Raw genomic sequence first — 18,896 nt, 5'->3', positions numbered from 1 at the left:
CTGGAAGGACATCCCCAGCCATTTGACCTTACCCAGCCGCCTCCCAGCATGCAGACCCGCCACTCCCCGGCCCGCCCGCCGCGGCCTCCAGGCCACCCAGACATCAGCCTCCTCACACTCCTCCTGGGAGCCTGCCTGACTTTCAGCACCTCCACCCCTCACATGGTGACGCCGACGCCCATCATCAGGACTGGCTGTTCTTCAGTGTTCAGCGGGAAGGAATCCCCCTCTCTACAGCAGCTGGTGGCAAAGAGCAAACAGGCCCCAGGTAATTCAGCAGAACCTGGCCGTCTAAGGCATCTTTGTTCTCTGGATGAGTGACAGAGACCAACTTCTACAGCAGAAAGGAACACAACGTGGTAGAGAACTGTTTGCCAATTGGAAAAAAAGAAATGGTCAGCTTCTGAACTGCACACTCTAAGAGGACAGATTTTGTGCTACGGGAATTATATTTTAAGAAAGCTGTTCTATTAGAAAAGGAACAGGGGAAGGCAACAAAAGAGAAAACAATTCTTGACTGTAGTGGAAATTCTCAGATCAATTTTTAGCAAGAATAAACATGAAAAAAAAGTTTTTAAATAAACATGAAGCTTTAATATCTATATATTGACCTTTTTAAAGTTATATCTGTCCAAGTACCCAAAGGAAAATCTCCTTTCACCTCAGGACCTGTGTATTTAGATTTGAAGATCTTTGAGCTAGATGAATGTGAGGTTACTTTTACATTCTACATAGTTTGTGCCAATCAATAAGCTATTACAGTTTGTAATGATGCTCTTATAGGGAAAAAAAAAATAATGGCTAGGTGATGCAGGGGAAAATCGCAAGTGATATTTTCCTTGAACCTTTGAGATGCTGAACACTTGGTTACCCATTGCAGCGCTGCTGGAAGTTTCCCTGTAACCTGAAGAATTCATTCCCTCTGCACGTAGCAGGCCGCATCACTGTTCACCCTGAGCTGAGAGTTTGCTGGAAAGTCTGTTCCTGGCCAGGGCGGGTGGCCCCTGCCTCTGCCTAGCGAGTGCCTGTGGTTGATGTGAGCTCACACTCTTCTCTTTCAGATTATGATGTGTGTGCCGAGGCTCCCTGCGAACAGCAGTGCACAGATAACTTTGGCCGAGTGCTGTGTACATGTTACCCAGGATACCGCTATGACCGGGAGAGGCACCGGAGACGGGAGAAGCCGTACTGCCTGGGTGCGTGTTACTTCCCAGCTTCGAGGGTGTGCCTTTTTCTGGTGATCCTACTGGACATTCGTCGTTAGTGGGGACCCCAGGGGCCACTTTGATCCCTCCTGTTACATCCTGGTACTGTATGGATGGAGCTGGGGTCGATACTTACATCCTGGTACTGTATGGATGGAGCTGGGGTGGTACTTACATCCTGGTACGTGTTGGATGGAGCTGGGGTGGTACTTACATCCTGGTTCGTGCTGGATGGAGCTGGGGTGGTACTTACATCCTGGTTCGTGCTGGATGGAGCTGGGGTGGTACTTACATCCTGGTATGTGCTGGATGGAGCTGGGGTGGTACTTACATCCTGGTACTTGTTGGATGGAGCTGGGGTGGTACTTACATCCTGGTTTGTGCTGGATGGAGCTGGGGTGGTACTTATATCCTGGTACGTGCTGGATGGAGTTGGGGTGGTACTTACATCCTAGTATATGCTGGATGGAGCTGGGGTGGTACTTACATCCTGGTAGTTGTATGGATAGAGCTGGGGTAGTACCTACATCCTGGTACGTGCTGGATGGAGCTGGGGTGGTACTTACATCCTGGTACGTGCTGGATGGAGCTGGGGTGGTACTTACATCCTGGTAGTTGTATCGATAGAGCTGGGGTAGTACCTACATCCTGGTACGTGCTGGATGGAGCTGGGGTGGTACTTACATCCTGGTACGTGCTGGATGGAGCTGGGGTGGTACTTACATCCTGGTACGTGCTGGATGGAGCTGGGGTGGTACTTACATCCTGGTACGTGCTGGATGGAGCTGGGGTGGTACTTACATCCTGGTACGTGCTGGATGGAGTTGGGGTGGTACTTACATCCTTGTATGTGTTGGATGGAGTTGGGGTGGTGCTTACATCCTGGTACGTGCTGGATGGAGTTGGGGTGGTGCTTACATCCTGGTACTTGTATGGATGGACTTGGGGTGGTACTTACATCCTGGTACTTGTATGGATGAAGCTGGGGTGGTACTTACATCCTGGTACATGTTGGATGGAGTTGGGGTGGTACTTACATCCTGGTACTTGCTGGATGGAGTTGGGGTGGTACTGTTCTAGAGGCCACTGCCTCCACCATGCTTATGAAAATGAAGGGACCCTTGAGGGACGGGGTACCACTCAGATCCTTGCTGGCAGTGAGATGTAAGAACACGAGAAGGAGAACATTATCAAATGAAAACGAGAATAAGGTTAACAACAAGAACATTAGTGAGCAGAGACGGGAAAACACAGAAGGAGCGAGACGAGAAGCAGCCTCTCTCAGAAGACGACCGGCTAGAGAGACTGGGAAGGGGAGGGGTCCGCGCGGCAGGCAGGCTGGAGGTGGGTCGGAGGGAGCTGAAGCCTGCCCAGGCCCACTGGGCAAAGCCAGCGCGTCCGTCCCCACCGGCTTGCTCCCGCCAGCCTCTCTCACTGGCCTTCCCAGCCCTGTTCTCCTTGGGTGTCTGAGGCAGGTTCATGGTCCTTGGTCCCCGGAGCTGCTTGTATCTTAGTGTGGCCCTTCCATGGCTAAACTGTCTCAGAAACACCTGGGCTTATTGCTTTTAAAAAAAAAATGTTTCCTAGGCTCCCCTCGGCTCCCGAGAGTAGATGCAGAAACCTACATCTGCAGAAATGTACAGTGAAGCTTGAGTTTCAGCTCGAAGATGGACTGGGGAGACGGAAGGGAGATCTGAGTAGGAAATAAAGCCGCCCCCTTCTCTGCCCCCGGGGCTCCGGAGAGCCTCATTTTAAGAAACATTCTAGATGGTAGGTCTCCTGGCTTCTCTCCTGCAGCACCTGGGATGGCGCCTCCCACTGACCAGGAATGGAGTTGAAACCACCAGCAAAGAAAGGGGGACCCGTGGGCTCTCCTCTGGAGGGCAAGGTACCCCCGTCGGTCAGCACCTGGGGTCCCAGGTGTCCTGACTGATTCGAGTTGCGGTGGCCCCAGTACCCAGTTCTTTTCACCTGGGGCCAGCAGCACTGGCCTGCGGCCGAGAGTTCCACCTCTTTCTCTCTGCTTGCAACCTTGTCCTCCCTGCTGTGGACAGTAGAGGCAGCCTCGTCCCTGGGCTCAGGGCATGTGGACAGAGGCGGTCAGCCCGAGGAACTGCAGAGGAGGCGTCAGCTGTGACATGTCAGTCCTCAGGTGATACGCCATGAACTGCCATGTGGGGAGCACCCAGGCGACCACGTGTCCCTCGTGTGCACACAGGGTCTGCCAGAGCTGGGCCCCGGGCAGCTGGTCCGGGAGTGGCTGGGTCGCTGCTGGCATTCTGGAGTGCGGGGTGGGGCCCTCTCCTCTGGACGTGTGTGCACAGTCTGGGGCTGTGTCCTGGCCCCGGCCCGGTGTCCACAGCCAATGAGCAGGAAATGGAGTCTGGGCCTCCCGCTCTCCTCCTGCGGGGAGACGGTGTGGTTTCCACCGGTTCAGTAGGGGAGCAGGTCTGAGACACACGGTTCACGTGGACTCTCGCCGGCTCCTTGTTTGATGGTGTCGTGGCTCATTTCCACCTCGCAGTAGGGGTCTGTTTAGGTCATCAATGGGGCCGAACTTTTCTGGGAAAACTCTGTCCATTAGACCCACTGACTATTTTCCTTTATCAGAAGTGGCTCTAACTGGGAAGGAGCCAGGGGCCTTAGGTCACCACCATGCTGTTAGGAGCCTGTGGTCAGAAAAGGATCGTAAAAACCCTCTGTACACTAGGGTCTTGGTAGGAAGTGATTTCTACGAAAGTGGTTTTCCAAAACACGTTGCCATCCGTTATCTCATTTCCTCTTCCAAGGAGCCCTGCAGAATGTTTAGGGCAGACTTCACTGCCGAGTCCTCCAGGGAGACATTTAGGGTCTAGCGGCGCCTGCACTGACCCACGTGACCTGGTGGCGGCATAGCCCCAACCAGGAAGCCCATCAACCATCCATTTGTTGCCATGGTGACCGTGCCGGAAGTGCTCTTGTCTGGTCGGCCCGCGTCTCTAGCTTCCCGCTTTCTCCCAGGCTCTGGCGACAGAGGTCTGGCAGAATGTCCTTTGCCGACATTAGCAGAAGGGCCAGTCCTCTTGTTTCAGAAGTGGTCTCTTTGAGACTGAGTATTCTCTGCATTTGGTTCAAACCCAGATATCGACGAGTGCGCCACGAGCAACGAGACGCTGTGCGCACACGTCTGCGTCAACACCCTGGGGAGCTACCGCTGTGAGTGCCGGGAGGGCTACATCCAGGAGGACGACGGCAGGACGTGCACCAAGGAAGACAAATACCCCAACGACACTGGTGAGTAGGCCAAGAGGAGCATCCCGCTAAGGATGGACGGGTGGACGGGTGGACGGGTGGATGGACGGACAGACGGACTGGTGGATGGATGGATGGACAGATGGGTGGACGGATGGGTGGATGGATGGATGGACGGACGGACAGACAGATGGATGGATGGATGGATGGACGGACGGACAGATGGATGGATAGACGGATGGATGGACAGGTGGATGGATGGATGGACGGACAGACGGACGGACAGACGGATGGATGGATGGACGGACGGACAGATGGATGGATGGATGGATGGACAGGTGGATGGATGGATGGACGGACGAACGGATGGATGGACGGACGGACAGACGGATGGATGGATGGATGGATGGACGGATGGACAGATGGATGGATGGATGGATGGATGGACGGATGGACAGACGGATGGATGGATGGATGGATGGACGGATGGACAGACGGATGGATGGATGGATGGATGGGCAGGCAGGCACTTGGGAACCCACAGGTTTCCTCCGGAAGCTACAGGCAGGAGGTGGCATGTATGTGAATGGTAGGTGGGCTCTGGGTGAGAGAAAGGACAGAAGGTCACACTTCTGGAGACCCAGTGAACCGAGGTGCCTGTTGGCCACAAAGCTCGCAAGCTGCCCGTGTACTGGGAGAAGCTCAGCACCCAGCACAGAAAGGGCATGCTCGTGGACAGATGGGCAAGACTCAGGGACCAGCTGAGACCAAACCAGGAGGGACAGGGATGAGGCCAGACGCACGGGGTTCCCCCAAGGAAAACGAACGGGCTGAATAAAAACAGGAAACGCTTCTGGGTGAGGCGGCAGTGCACCTCGGCGCCGTCCGTAGCAGAGCCGGAGGCCCCGCGCCTGCGCATGAGCGGCTGTTTGGTTCACAGTCAGGGGAAAAAGAGAAATCGAGAGCGTGGAGAACCATTTTCTAGTCATTCATTTTTATTGCCTTTAGTATGCCCAGTGGAGGCCTTTTAGGAGCTGGCCTTTCTTCAGAGAGTTTGAGCAACTCATTTGTATTCTTTTGACCGGATTCAGCTGAGACCTCTGATGGTTTAGGGATGTGATCCGCCTGAGTGTTGGCCACTGCCTTCTGTAAGTGGTGGGGAGGAGAGATGGGGCCTTTCGTCCCTGTATCCAACCCTGGTGGGCTCGGAAGCTGCTGGCATCTCCCTGAGCTCAGGGCCCGGCTCTGCCCCCTCAGAAGGGGAAAGAGGCAGGAACACTCCTCTCTTTGGCGAGATCAGCTGGACCTGGGCCGTCTCCGGATGGGGAGAGGGCTCCCAGGGCAAATCATCTGATCCAAGAACTGCAGGGAGAGGAAGGGACCGGGGCTGCTGGGCGCTCAGCAGGTAGCGCTTCTCCCGTGTAGCCTGATATTCTCAAAAGGGTGGACGCTGTGGCCATCAGCCAGGGACAGCCAACAGCTGGGAGCCAGCTGCCGGGCACAGGAAAACTACAAAGCCAGCCCTGAGAGCAGCCGGGCTGAGTCGTGAGCAGGCTGCCGTCTAGCAGGAATGACGTGAAATGTCTACGTGGAGTCGGCACAGGGGTGGGCGATGGGGATCGTTGGACTCGATCAGAGGGCTCAGTGCGACGCTTTCTAAAGCCTGAAGCACAGGGGGGCCAAGGTGCCCAGAGGTGCAGAAAAGCAGGGGCTCACAGTCTTTTGAGCATCAGGGGTGATTGAGAAAAGATTTTGCCGTCCCCCGCCAAAGAATCTGCCTGCAATGCAGGAGACCTGGGTTCAATCCCTGGGCTTGGACATTCCCCTGGAGAAGGGAACGGCTACCCACTCTAGTATTCTGGCCTGGAGAATCCCATGGACTGTATAGTCCATGGCGTCGCAAGGAGTCGGACACGACTGAGCGACTTTCACTTCACTTCACTTCCAGTGATTACTCAGGATTGATTTTCTATGGGGTTTCCCTGGTGGCCCAGATGGTAAAGCGTCTGCCTGCAATGCTGGAGACCCGAGTTCGATCCCTGAGTCAGGAAGATCCCCTCGAGAAGGAAATGGCAACCCACTCCAGTACTCTTGCCTGAAGAATCCCATGGACAGAGGAGCCTGGTAGGCTACCATCCATGGGGTCACAAAGAGTTGGACACGACTGAGCAACTTTACTTACTTACTTTTTTAAAATTAGCTTTTGGAATTAAAATCCTTTTTGTCCCATGGTGGAGAAGGTTTGGGGGAGGAGAATCATCCACTTACCTCTTAGGTTATGTCCTTCATTGAAAGGAAGGACATCATTGGAAAAAGAACAATCGAAACACGAGGTACACTTTGCCACTGGTGCCTTAGTGTGTAGGGTGACTTGAGAGTCAGCAAGAAGAAAGCAGCTTTCTGAATTTTTGTCTTGGAATTAGAATTCTAGCTGTGCTCCGAGCCAGGGAGCCCCTGGGCTTGGGCGGTTGTTCAGTCTCTAAGTCATGTCCAACTCTTTGTGACCCCATGGACCGCAGCACGCCAGGCCTCCGTGCCCATCATCAACTCCTGGAGCCTGCTCAAACTCATGTCCATTGAGTCGGTGATGTCATCCAGCCATCTCATCCTCTGTCACCCCTTCTCCTCCCACCTTCAATCTTTCCCAGCGTCAGGGTCTTTTCCAGTGAGTTGGCTCTTTGCATCAGGTGACCAAAGTATTGGAGCTTCAGTCCTTCCAGTGAGTATTCAGGGTTGAGGGGTCCTCTACCAGGTAACCCTGTTGTGTCTTTGTCTCCCGTCTCTATTCAGGTAAAGTCCTGTTTACCTGGGTGTAAGGGCAGCATTGAGCAACCCAGTCTAGAGAGAACCAGCAGAGGGGGCAGCGACAACTGCTGAGTGGGATTAGAGGCTACAGATCTCCAAACAGCAGGACCTGAGCCGTCCGTGAGCGCTGCCCAGCTGGGGGTGGGAGGGCTAGCGTGGTCTGCCCAGAGACCCGACCTTACCTAGCAGAGACCAGAGGAGTCGGATGGAGTCTCCGGAGCCTGGGGGAAGATGTCAGACTCTGGATCAACTTGTTCTTTGGTGTCGGGTGGCCTCCGCCTCTTGCACTAATTCTCAGCTTCCTCGTCCTCATCCCTCTAGAGCCACCCTGTCCAGGGATAGGTCTGAGGCAGAGGTGGTGACAGGCTGGACTGTGATGGGAGGCCCTCACCTCCAGCCTTGCTTGTGGGCATGGTGGACTCTGAGAGGTGCCCAGCCCAGGAGCCAGGGGATGGGAAGGTCTCACTGCAGGTTTGAAATTAAGTCTCTTATGCTGAGTTGGTCCTGTGACCACACTCCTGTTTCCTTTCCTGAAAGATGAATTGCACTTTTTAAAACATATGCAAACACAGAAGAAGTTTCGGTACAAGAGATCAAGAATTTAAGTGATGACCAGTCTGATTTCTAAAGCTGAGAATTCAATTTTTAAAAAAAATCAGAGTGGTCTTAAGTATTGATTGATTTTGCACCTTCTCTACTGTTACTTTCATTTTAAGACGATTTTACCAACCATTTACTACAGCATTTTCCCACATTGTCTTCCACAGGGCTTTGTGGTCCTGGGAGATGTCAACAAGCCTCTTTGTTTGAAAGGTTCTGTGTTCAGATGTTCAGGGAGAATGTATTTACTGCTCTTGCTTCTGCAGGATTCATGATATGAGTGAATTACATGTTCCGAGCTTGCCATTAAAGGGCTTCCCTGGTGTGTCAGACAGTGAAGAATCCGCCTGCAATGCAGGAGACCTGGGTTCGATCCCTGGGTTGGAAGATCCCCTGGAGAAAGGAATAGCTGCCCACTCCAGTATCCTTGCCTGGAGAATCCCAGGGACAGAGGGACCTGGTGGACTATGTCCACAGTGTCGAAAAGAGTCGAACGTGACTGAGCGACTAACACACACACGTGCCATTAAAAAATGTTAACTTTGGTTAAACTTGCACTTCCCAAAATTGTTTTCTGAAGACACACTCATAAGCCTCTCACAAATGGCAGTGTCCTGAAAGATACAGTTTGGAAAATTCTAACATATTAGCGTCAAAGAGTTGAGCCCTGGGCCCGAAGTTGCCAGATCATCTGGTCGACTTGCAGCCAAGGACGCTGTCATCGCCAGATGAAGCAGCCACAGTCCGAGGGTGGGCGGCGGGGGGCTGTGGGCTGCAGATCACAGGGCCTCTCCGGGGTGAGAGCAGGCTGAAGCTCGTCCGTCCCGCCCTGCAGACAGGCAGTCATTCCTGCTCACGGTGACTTCAGCAGGGACCTGTCCGTTTTGTCAGGAAGAGCGGGTTCGTGGTAGAGCAGCCCAACTCACTGCACAGCTGAGCCTGGGCTTTGAATTCTCTCTGTCCTCCTTCCTCTGCGTCCTCCAAGCATCACAGCTACGAAGAGCAGGACCATTCCACTTTTTAAAACTGCCTGTGGTGTCCCACTGCCTGCCCCCGGCAGCCGCATTCTGGAAGAATCTCTCCATATTTCATTTTCAGTGACTCGTCTCTACTGAATTCACCACGTAGTCACAGAGGGCTCACGGTTGGTTTTCATGTTTTACTGAGAAAAACGTTCCAACGCCGGTAACCAAGGACATCAGGGGTAGGAGCTGAGGGGAGTAACTCATCCCCATAATTAAAAGTATGGGAAAGGACAGGCACATTCTATGCCTTGAACATTAGAATCATTACTTAACCGCTGGGCCCCTGAGGAGGTGGGGAGCTGGCTTTGATGATTCAGGCAGCACTCTGGATTCACCTCTCCAGCGGCTGTGGTGCAGCGGCAAGTTCCTTGGCCTGGGAGTCAGGAGAGCTGGTAGACAGAGCATCTCCAGTGTCTACTGGCTGGATGTCACTGCACAGGCAGCTCTTCTGACCTCTGTTCCTCCTCTGTAGACAAAAGGCGGTTGGGCTAGGCGAGTACTGAAGACCCTTTTACCATCACAAATCTTTTTCACAATTTGATGTGATTTAGACAAAGATCCATATAGTCAAAGCTATGATTTTTCCAGTAGTCATGGGACCGTAAAGAAGGCTGAGCACCACAGAATTGATACTTTCAAACTGTGGTGCTAGACAAGACTCTTGAGAGCCCCTTGGACTGCAAGGAGATCCAACTAGTCCATCCTAAAGGATATCAGTCCTGAATATCCATTGGAAGGACTGATGCTGAAGCTGAAGCTCCACTACCCTGGCCACCTGATGTGAAGAGCTGACTTGCTGGAAAAGACCCTGATGCTGGGAAAGATTGAGGGCAAGAGGAAAAGGGGACAACAGAGGATGAGATGGTTGGATGGCATCACTGACCCAATGGACATGAGTTCAAGCAAACTCCGGGACTAGTAAAGGACAGGGAAGCCTGGCATGCTGTAGTCCATGGGGACGCAAAGAGTTGGATACAACTGAGCGACTGAACAGCAAAGTGTCAGTAGAATTAACTTAAGCCCTGCCAGCCCCATGAGTCCCTGGGCGGCTTTTGTTTCTTTGTGCCTTTATCTAAGCGAGTTCAAGACTCGAAGGCATGCCTGGCCTCAGCACCTTCTAAACCCAGAACTTTGTCCTACAGTATCTGAAAGATGAAGAATTATCACCAGATATTTAGCTCAGCGATAAGGAAAGTTAGGAGCCAGGCCAGCCCCGCATCTGGGACGCCAGAGGCTGCTACACAGTTTCATCCGTTTGGGACTAATTCTTAAGCCCCATATTTCATCACGGTCATTTTTCTTCTGAAGAAGAGATAATGATAGAGTGTAAACACGTGTGATCTAAATCCCTCTTCCAAAATCCACCCTCCCCCCTTTTTCTTTAAACTTCGCGTTGTCTGCCATCTGTAATATTAGAGGAATTTTAAATCGACCACAGCCTCAGCTCGTTCTTCAGGAAGTGCGTAGACAGCAGAAGGGCTGGCCTTCGAACGGCCTCTGCCCACAGCAGGGTGGTCATGTGCCCGCGGGCGTATGGACGCAAGCATCTGGCCAGTAGGCAGGAACCGCTCCCTCCTCCACTTTGATCTTTGTCTCTTTTCCAATATGCATCTGAAGCCAGTGACATCACCGCCAGGACATCTGTGGTCCCGATGCAGAGACAAGGACGTGCTGGCTCCATCATAATTAGCTTGCTGGTCTCTCTCTCTCAACTTCTGGGTGTTTTTTCCTGATAAAGTGACCTTGACCCCCAACATCACTTATTACAGGGACAGCCAGGTGTTTCATATAACTTTCCAGCTCCACTAATCCATAGATCAGCCGTTCTCAACCTGAGGAGCTTTCAAAGGCTGATACCATTCCCTTTCTGTGACCCCCTTATGGGTGGGGTGCAATATGATCTTCAGGAATTTTAAACAGCCCCCCACCACCACCCTAGAAGGTTGCAATGTGCCACCAGAATTGAATACTACCCACCAGGCACAAATCTGCAGTCAACTTTTAAAACCATATGTATTTGGTGACTCTGTCTCTATGAAACATGTTGAGACCATCCTTTAGTTTTTCAAAATTTGTTAAATGTTGCTAATATGGTATCTCAGGAATTCTGTTTATAATGCTTGCAATGTACAGCCTCAGTAAAAATTAGAGCTACACGCCCCCCCCGTGGCTTGTCGGTGATACTGCACCTTTGAAATCTGAAGGCGCTGGAGCAGGGTAAGGGATGGCTCTCTTAACGAGCTCGAGGTCAGACGCAGGACCCCATCATTAACGGAGAGTCAGAGATGTCTACCCACATTTCTAAAAGAACTCCTAATGTAGCCCGCGCGCGATTTTCTTAGCTCCGCATCTTACTGTATCCTGCATTAGAATGGGATACAAGAGCTCCGATTCAGGATAGATGGAATGTTCTGCGTCTGCACACACCATTATTATCTTCAGACCCTCTGGAGGCTCTTTCCAAAGGATGATGCAAAGAGCCCTCCCTTGACCTGTAATTTTGCAGGATTAATAAACGATGATAGCCAACCATGACAATGATATTAACATTTCTCGGGTGCTTGCCGTTCACCAGGCACTGCTCTGGTGTCTTGCAGGAGCTGTCTCCTCAGTGCCTCGTGGCACCCACCGGTGACGGCGGTTACGGTTGTTTTACCGGTCCAGGATGGTCACAGAAGCTGTGACTTAGAGTCAGTGGCAGGACTCGAACCCTGATTGTCTGACTCTGCCAAAGCCTCCACTGCCTACTATGCCCCTCTGTGGCAGTGGGAGCTTCCAGGGGCTTTGGGACAAAGTTGCCCTTGTTCTCTGAGTGTTGATAACTCCACAAAGGGACAGGGAACAGGCCAGGGATTTTCAGGTGAGCTGTTGTTCGGTGGAGCTGTTTCCCTGGAGCAGTGATGCTGAACTCACAGGTGCTTCAGAGTCACTTGGAGACTTGGACGGAAAGTCTCCACCACCAGGCCACGCTCCCAGGATCCGGGCTGTCTCAGAACCCGCCTGCTGCTGCTGTCGCTGGCCTAGAGGCCACACGTGAGCCCCCCTGGCGGCTGCCCTCGGTGTCCTGAGCAGAGCCCCCAGGATTAGGCCCACTGCGCCCCCAGGAGCGCCCGCCACAGACCCTGTAAGTGCGCGTCCTCTGCACACGGCTTTCTGGGAAACCTAACCCAGATGGCAGCCCTTCTGTGCGTCTTCCTTTCCTCATCTGTAAAGGAGGTTGAACTAAAGACGCATCGATTCTAACAAGGGCAGCTTTGTCCCATTCCACGATCTGAACGAAATAGCGTCCAGAGCATGGTAAAGAGGTTTATTACCGAGAAAATATCAAGTGGCCTTAATCACACCGATACTCGAGAAGTTTAGCTGAGTGTATAAAAACAGAAATGGACAGACGGGCTCTTAACCCTTCTGCCAGCAGGGCTGGTTCCTTAAAAGGAAGGTTGGTCTCAAATTGTTGAACAGGTATCCTCATTTATTTTACATTGTCGCACCTCATATGGGGCTTGGTAAATAGCAGATTTTCCATAACTGATAAGCGGGAGAGAGAGAGGGATGGATGGATGGATGCACAGATAAATGGATGAGAGATAAGTGAGCGGGGAGATGGGGTGGATGAGACTGATAGACGTGTTATCAGATGGGACGGCATATATTGACCAGTAGACGGGTTGAAAGGGATGAATGCTGACTTGGGAGAGTTGATGTCCTCTGGCTGTCTTTAAACCTAAAAACCTGGAGCCATGTCATCTTCCTGTGCAGAGTCCACCATCCTCTGCCGCCGGCACAGCCAAAGGTGGGTAGGGCGTCAGTCCTTTACCACCAAGCGTCTTCTTGCGTGAAAATCCCATCACATCCCTATTGTGCTGGAGATGGATCTCAACTAGTTCTCCATGTTCAAGCTCCATAGGCAGGTGGACTTGTAAATGTTATATTAAAAGGGAATAAAGAATCTGAGGGGAATTGCCTGATTGGGCTCAGATTCAGGAAATCTCAGTTCTAAACCCACATCAGTTAGTGACTTGCTGGATAACTTGCCTGACATCACCAAACCTCAGTTTTCCCTCATTCTGTTGTTCGTGTTAATCCCAAAATCCTTGACAGTTTTATCAGGCAAAGGGAATTCAGAAGAGCTTGGTGGGCCTGAAGCCTCTGCCAGACACCCTCTCCTGTTTACTACAACCCAGCCTTGTGCCAAGGATTAAATAGGCGTCACCCCAGTTCGTCCTCACAATAGGCCTGGGTCATAGGAATTCCAGTGTCATGGTTGAGGAAATCGGGGCTTATAGTGGAGAGATCACTTCCGTGAGGTCCCCGAGCTAGTGACGGCACTGGGGTGCACACCCCTATGCTGACTGAGGAGGTCGTGCGCTTGACCGGCATTTCACCAGCTCCACACCTCCAAGCAAAGACTTTCTCACAGCTCGTCATGACACAGCTGTGATGTGAATGGAAGCAGTCTCCCATGGGTATCAACTGAGCTGGGGCGGGGGAAGCTCCTGGTGGGACGGGATGAGCCTAGAAGACGTGTGCACGGAGGATTTAGAGAGAGGCTGCCTTGGTAAAGAACCCGCCCGCAATGCAGGAGACCCTGGTTCAGTCCCTGGGTTGGGAAGATCTGCTGGAGAAGGGATAGGCTACCCACTCCAGTATTCTTGGGCTTCCCTGCTGGCTCAGCTGGTAAAGAATCCTGCTGCCTTGAGAAGCAGGTTCCCAGCGTGTGTCCTCCAAGCCTCAGGCCTCCCACATGGCACAGGGGTGGTGGTTGGCCAGTGAGCTCTGAACACGCTCCATGCCCCCCACCCCGTGCTGCTGCTGCGGGTCTGAGAACTCAGCTGCCAAGTTGCCCTTGGTCATCCTCCACTCCCAGAGAGTGTCTCCCAGACGAGCTGTCTCGGCTCTGGAGGCTACGTGTCTGGGATCACGGTGTCCATGGGATTGCCCCCTTATGAGGGCTCTGATGGAGAATGTTCCAGGTCTCTCTTCCAGCTACTGGTGGGTTGCCAGCGGTATTTTTCCCCAGAAGGAAAGGGCTTTATTTTTCTCTCTAACCATAGCTTGACAAGCAAGTTTTGTTTCTTCTTTAATTGGAGTGTAGTTTGGGTTTCTCAGGTGGCCCTCGTGGTAAGGAACTCACTTGCCAAAGCAGGAGATGTAAGAGACGTGAATTCGATCCCTGGGCTGGGAAGTTCCCCTGGCGAAGGGATAGGCTCCCCACTCCAGTATTCTTGGGCTTCCCTGGTGGCTCAGAAGGTAGCATCTGCCTGTAGTGCAGGAGACCTGGGTTTGATCCCTGGAGAAGCTCATGGACAGAGGGGCCAGGCGGGCCACAGTTCATGGGGTCACAAAGAGTCGGACACGACTGAGCAGCTAAGCCACACAGCACGAAGGCTGTGTATATACTGGGTCATGTCAGCGTTTAGCATTTCCTTAGAGATGTGATTTTTCAGAAAGCTCACAGTGCTGCCGATGCTCTACAAGACAGCACTGGGACCTGCCCAGGGCCTGTCCCGTTTGGCCCTGGATGGGCTGTGCCCAGGGCGCCTGGCGCTTCTTCCATTGACGTTACGTTTCAGCGCCCAGCCCTGGTCTGGGACCCTGCCTGGCCTGGCCGCGCTCCCTTGGAACAGCTGGATCGTCAGAGGTGATCCCGTCCAGCTTTGTGAGCACTGCCCCGAGTCCCGCTGCCTGGGTTTGGGGGATGACTTAGAGCTTGTGAACACTGGCTCTTAGAGCGGAGGGTAAGCCATGTTGGGTTGTACTCGTGGTAAAAGGGCTACGGCTCACTTTTTCACATGTGGAAGAGGAAGGTGCTAGGGTGACTAAGTGGAAACAGCTGAGTCTAGAGTGTAGGGGAGTCCCCTCTGCTGACCCCCGTGGCCCAGGCATGCCGTCAGCGACCCAAGAGCTATAAAATCCCCAGCCTCCATCCCTTGCGGATTTTAGCATCCACCAGCCCACCTGGGACCACCCTGCCTGACGTGGTCTCCTGGGGTCTGGATGCCCGCAGCCTTGCAGGCAGACTCGAGTCTGTCTCTTCCCTCAGGGCACGACGAGAAGGCAGAGAACGCAGTCCAAGCCGCCACCTGCTGTGCCACGTGCAAGGAGTTCCACCAGGTGAAGCAGACGGTGCTGCAGCTGAAGCAGAAGGTACGTGCTGGGCGCTTAAGAAACCATCGCATAAGATAAAGGGATGTAGCGGGACGTCTGGAAGCAAGAAGACAGTGTCCTCCCACGGCTTGGTTGGATATTCCCTGAGATTGGTGCCACCTAGGTTTGGGCTGGAATGCTTTGCCCAACCACCCTCGGAGCTCATTATAGTTCAACAGAGCAACGAAGGCGGGGGTTGATGGTGGTGGCTGTTCAGTCGCTCTGTCGTGTCTGACTCCTTTCGACCCCACGGACTGCAGCACACCAGGCTTCCCTGTCCTTCACCAACTCCCGGAGCTGACTCAAACTCACTGAGTCAGTGATGCCATCCAACCAGCTCATCCTCTGTCATCCCCTTCTCCTCCTGCCTGCAACCTTTCCCAGCATCAGGGTCTTTTCCAATGAGTCAGCCCTTTGCATCATGTGGCCAAAGTTTTGGAGCTTCAGCTTCATCAGTCCTTCCAGTGAATATTCAGAGTTGATTTCCTTTAGGATGGACTGGTTTGATCTCCTTGCTGTGCAAGGGACTCTCAAGAGTCTTCTCCGACATCACACTTCGAAAGCAGTGTCTAGTAAAGTAGACTGCTACGTAAAGGGCACAGGAGAACTGGAGAGAATGAACTGTGATTCGTGCAGCTTTTTGTGAAACGAACATCCTGACTCGTGGCCCTTTCATGATTCTAAATAGGATAGTGTACTGTCATCATTTGCCTGTGTTTTATCAATAGCAAACATCTTTATAGACTTCCACAGCTGAGCCTAGAGTGTGTGTGTGTGGCGGGGCGGCGGGGGGGGGCGTCTTTCTGTAGCAGCTTTATTTTTCACGTTTAAAAGTTACAGCCTGTATGTTGGGCTCCAACGCCTTGGGTGCGTCGTGTCACCAAGCGGGAGGACTGACTCCCTTTGTCTGAGGCTCCCACGCATGCCTGAAGACTAGATTTCCAGTAACCTCGTTGTGCCGAGAGGAATGCCCCTGGGGGGATTTAGAACGCTGAAATCCTGTCGAAGGCCCAGGTCAGTGGTGTTTATTATACCTGAGGTCAGTGAATTCACCAGTCTGTCAACAGCTCAGAAATTGCTCTTCTGCTGGTAAAACATAAACTTGCTGGTTTGTTTATTCAATTGCTTCCCCTCAAGGCTCTTAGTACATCAAAGAGGTGTGTGTGATCTGTTTAACTTTGGCATCTAGTTATTGTAAAGGGCGAAACGGTAAGATTAGACAGTATTGCTTTTCTGTGTTCAACAAACATGCAGGCATGTGAGATCCATAGCTTCCCGTGAAACAGGCAGATCAGCAGGCTGAGAAGATCAATAGCTTTGCCGGCTTGTGGTACACTGGTGGTGAAGATCTCTCAGCTGTAACAGAAGCATGTACGTGTGTGATGTTGCAGTTCCCAAATAGCTTGTAATCTGATCGACCAGGCAGAAAACCTTGTAAGTGCATGAGTGTAAATTCAGAGTTCTAAATAATACTCCCTACACAGATATCCTCAGGTTGAAACTTGGATTGGTATCAGTATTTACCGAGTTAAGTCTGAAAAGGAGTTCATGGACGAAGTTTGCATTTCATAGGCCAGAGGATTTCGGGCCTGAGGGAGGCAGTTGATGAATGATGGATGTCTCAAGGCCCAATGCTCGTCTCTGTTTCCTTCTCTGGAGAATTAATAATCCAAAGGCTATGGAGAAGCTCTTTCTAGCCTGAGTGATTTTGAGAGTCACTGCTGCTAAGTCTCTCTAGTTCAGAGATTCAGTTGCTAATTCACCGTCTGGCTTTCCCCTCACCTCCCTGCAGTGTTTTATGATCCATAAGAGAAGAAATGTTATGAAGAACTTGGAACGTTATGTTCCCCTAAGGCCCTTGTAGGTGAGCTGCTCACAGATCCAGCGACAATGCTTGGTAGCCCTGCAGTGACTCTCGGGCACAGGATTTGGCCTGGAATTGGTCGGCCTTATACCGAGTTCTCCTCTCCTAAAGGCGGCTCGGTGGTGAAGACTCCGCCTGCCAATGCAGGAGAACCCGGGCTCGATCCCTGGGCTGGGATGATCTCCTGGAGGTGGAAATGGCAACCCACTTCGGTATCCTTGCCTGGAGAATCCCGTGGACAGAGGAGCCCGGTGAACTACGGTCCATGGGGTCGCAGAGTCGGACATGCCTGAGCGACTGAGCATGCCCATGCATGCCAGGTTCTCTTGCAAGCCCCCTGTGGCAAGTCTGGGCTAAAGCTGACATGAAAGGAGCCTCACAAGGAACAATCCTTTTTTTTTTTTTTTTTTACATTTTTTACCTATTTCCTTCATTTTTGGCCGTGCTGGGTCTTCGTTGCTGTGCAGGGCTTTCTTTGGCTGCGGCATGTGGGTCTCTCATTGCAGCGGCTTCTCTTGCTGTGGAGCACAGGCTCTAGGAAACGCCGGCTTCAGTAGTTACGGCACAGGCACTTCGTTGCTCCGCCCACTGTGGGATCTTCCCTGAGCAGGGATCGAACCCATGTCCCTTGCATTGGCAGGTGGATTCTTACCCACTCTACCACCGGGGAACCTCCAGAGCAACGCATCGTTAAAGGTGCCTAGTAGAATGTGTCGTATTCTGCAGTTGATGAAGCAGTTTCACAGCCAGGATCCCGTTTAATTCTCACCGTGGTACCCGTATCGTCAGAGAGCTGCAGTCGCTGCCCGGGAGGCGGAGTGGACCCTCAGCCTGGGCCCCCTGCCCCTCCTCCTGCGCTGCCCCAGGGCTTGTCGGTTGCGTGCCAGCCTCCTCTCACTGCTGCTGATGCCAGCTGTTCTGCTCGAGAACGAGCGTGGGACAGCTGCCCACACACACTTCGGCTCAGGAGTAGGTTACCGGGTCTGCTAGACCGTGGCCAACCCCACCGTGTAAAACCATGCATAGACGTGTTGAAGGACACCGTGAGGGTGCAGTCAGCGAACTCCTGCCTGTGGGAAGCTCTGCAGGGCCGATGCCCTGGGCCCCTGATGGGTGAGGCTAAGGCAGGAAAAGTGGGGCAGCCCCTGCAGGCTAAAGCAGCTTAAAAGATGTCTTGTTTTTCTTCAAGTGGGCAAGACTAAACTGAAGCATCTAGGCCTGCCCAGTTGGGTCATAAATTATTTTTTAAAGCACAGGAAGTGATTAAAATCAGGATAGTAGTTACTTTGGGGGGAAGGAGGAGTGATTGGGTCAGGGCCTGTGGACAAAGTTCTGATTTTTGACTGGGGTGTTCATTAAAAGGGTGTCTGTGTTATGATTTCACTTAGATAAAGATTTGTGGGGGGTTTGTTTTGCTTTGTTTGGGTACATTCTAAAAATTTACTTGTTTTTGGCCTCACCAGCACACATGGGACCTTAGTTTCCCAACCAGACCTTGAAGCCGTGCCCGCTGCATTACAAGCACAGAGTCCCAAGCGGCAGACCACCAGGGAAGTCCCCAGATTCTTTTATTTTCCAATTGAATTTTTTTTTTTTAATGGTGTAAAGACTCCACCATTTAACTTGCAGGGAGGGGTCTCGGTCCCATCAGAACACTGAAGAAAAATCTGAGCCAAGGGACCAGGTTTTCAATTTATTATGTTTTTTAATGAGATGAACAAATTACTATTTTTTCAGATTTGACTTTTTAATTGAAATATAGTTGATTTACGATGTTATATTGGTTTCAAGTGTCCCACATCGTCAGTATTTTTATAGGTCATATTCCACTTTAAATTATTATGAAATATTGACTGTATCCCCTGTGCTGTACAATGTACTGTTGCAGTTCGTTTGCTTCATACATCGTGGCTTATGCTCCCTAATCCCCTGCCTCTTCCCTCTCCCCGTGGTGACCGCCACTGTGTTCAGTGTATCTGGTAGTTTTCCGTTTTGTTACATTCATTCATTTTCTTTATG

The 18,896-nt window shown here is 52.0% G+C and overlaps 1 protein-coding gene across 1 annotated transcript in view; it reads left to right on the top strand.

Annotated features, from left to right (window-relative positions):
• Window positions 1-18,896, top strand: part of CCBE1 (collagen and calcium binding EGF domains 1) — a 230,808-nt gene that overhangs the window by 201,056 nt on the left and 10,856 nt on the right. Inside the window, exons 4-6 of the mRNA XM_052660540.1 lie at window positions 1,062-1,196; window positions 4,326-4,478; window positions 14,910-15,013. Of these exons, the coding sequence (XP_052516500.1) occupies window positions 1,062-1,196; window positions 4,326-4,478; window positions 14,910-15,013 (392 nt within the window). The remainder of the gene's footprint in view (window positions 1-1,061; window positions 1,197-4,325; window positions 4,479-14,909; window positions 15,014-18,896) is intronic.

Source organism: Budorcas taxicolor, chromosome 22 (assembly GCF_023091745.1).
Source record: "Budorcas taxicolor isolate Tak-1 chromosome 22, Takin1.1, whole genome shotgun sequence".
Classification (NCBI taxonomy): Eukaryota; Metazoa; Chordata; class Mammalia; order Artiodactyla; family Bovidae; genus Budorcas; species Budorcas taxicolor.
Note: the sequence above shows the minus strand (reverse complement) of the source record. Positions and strands in the feature narration are given on the sequence as shown.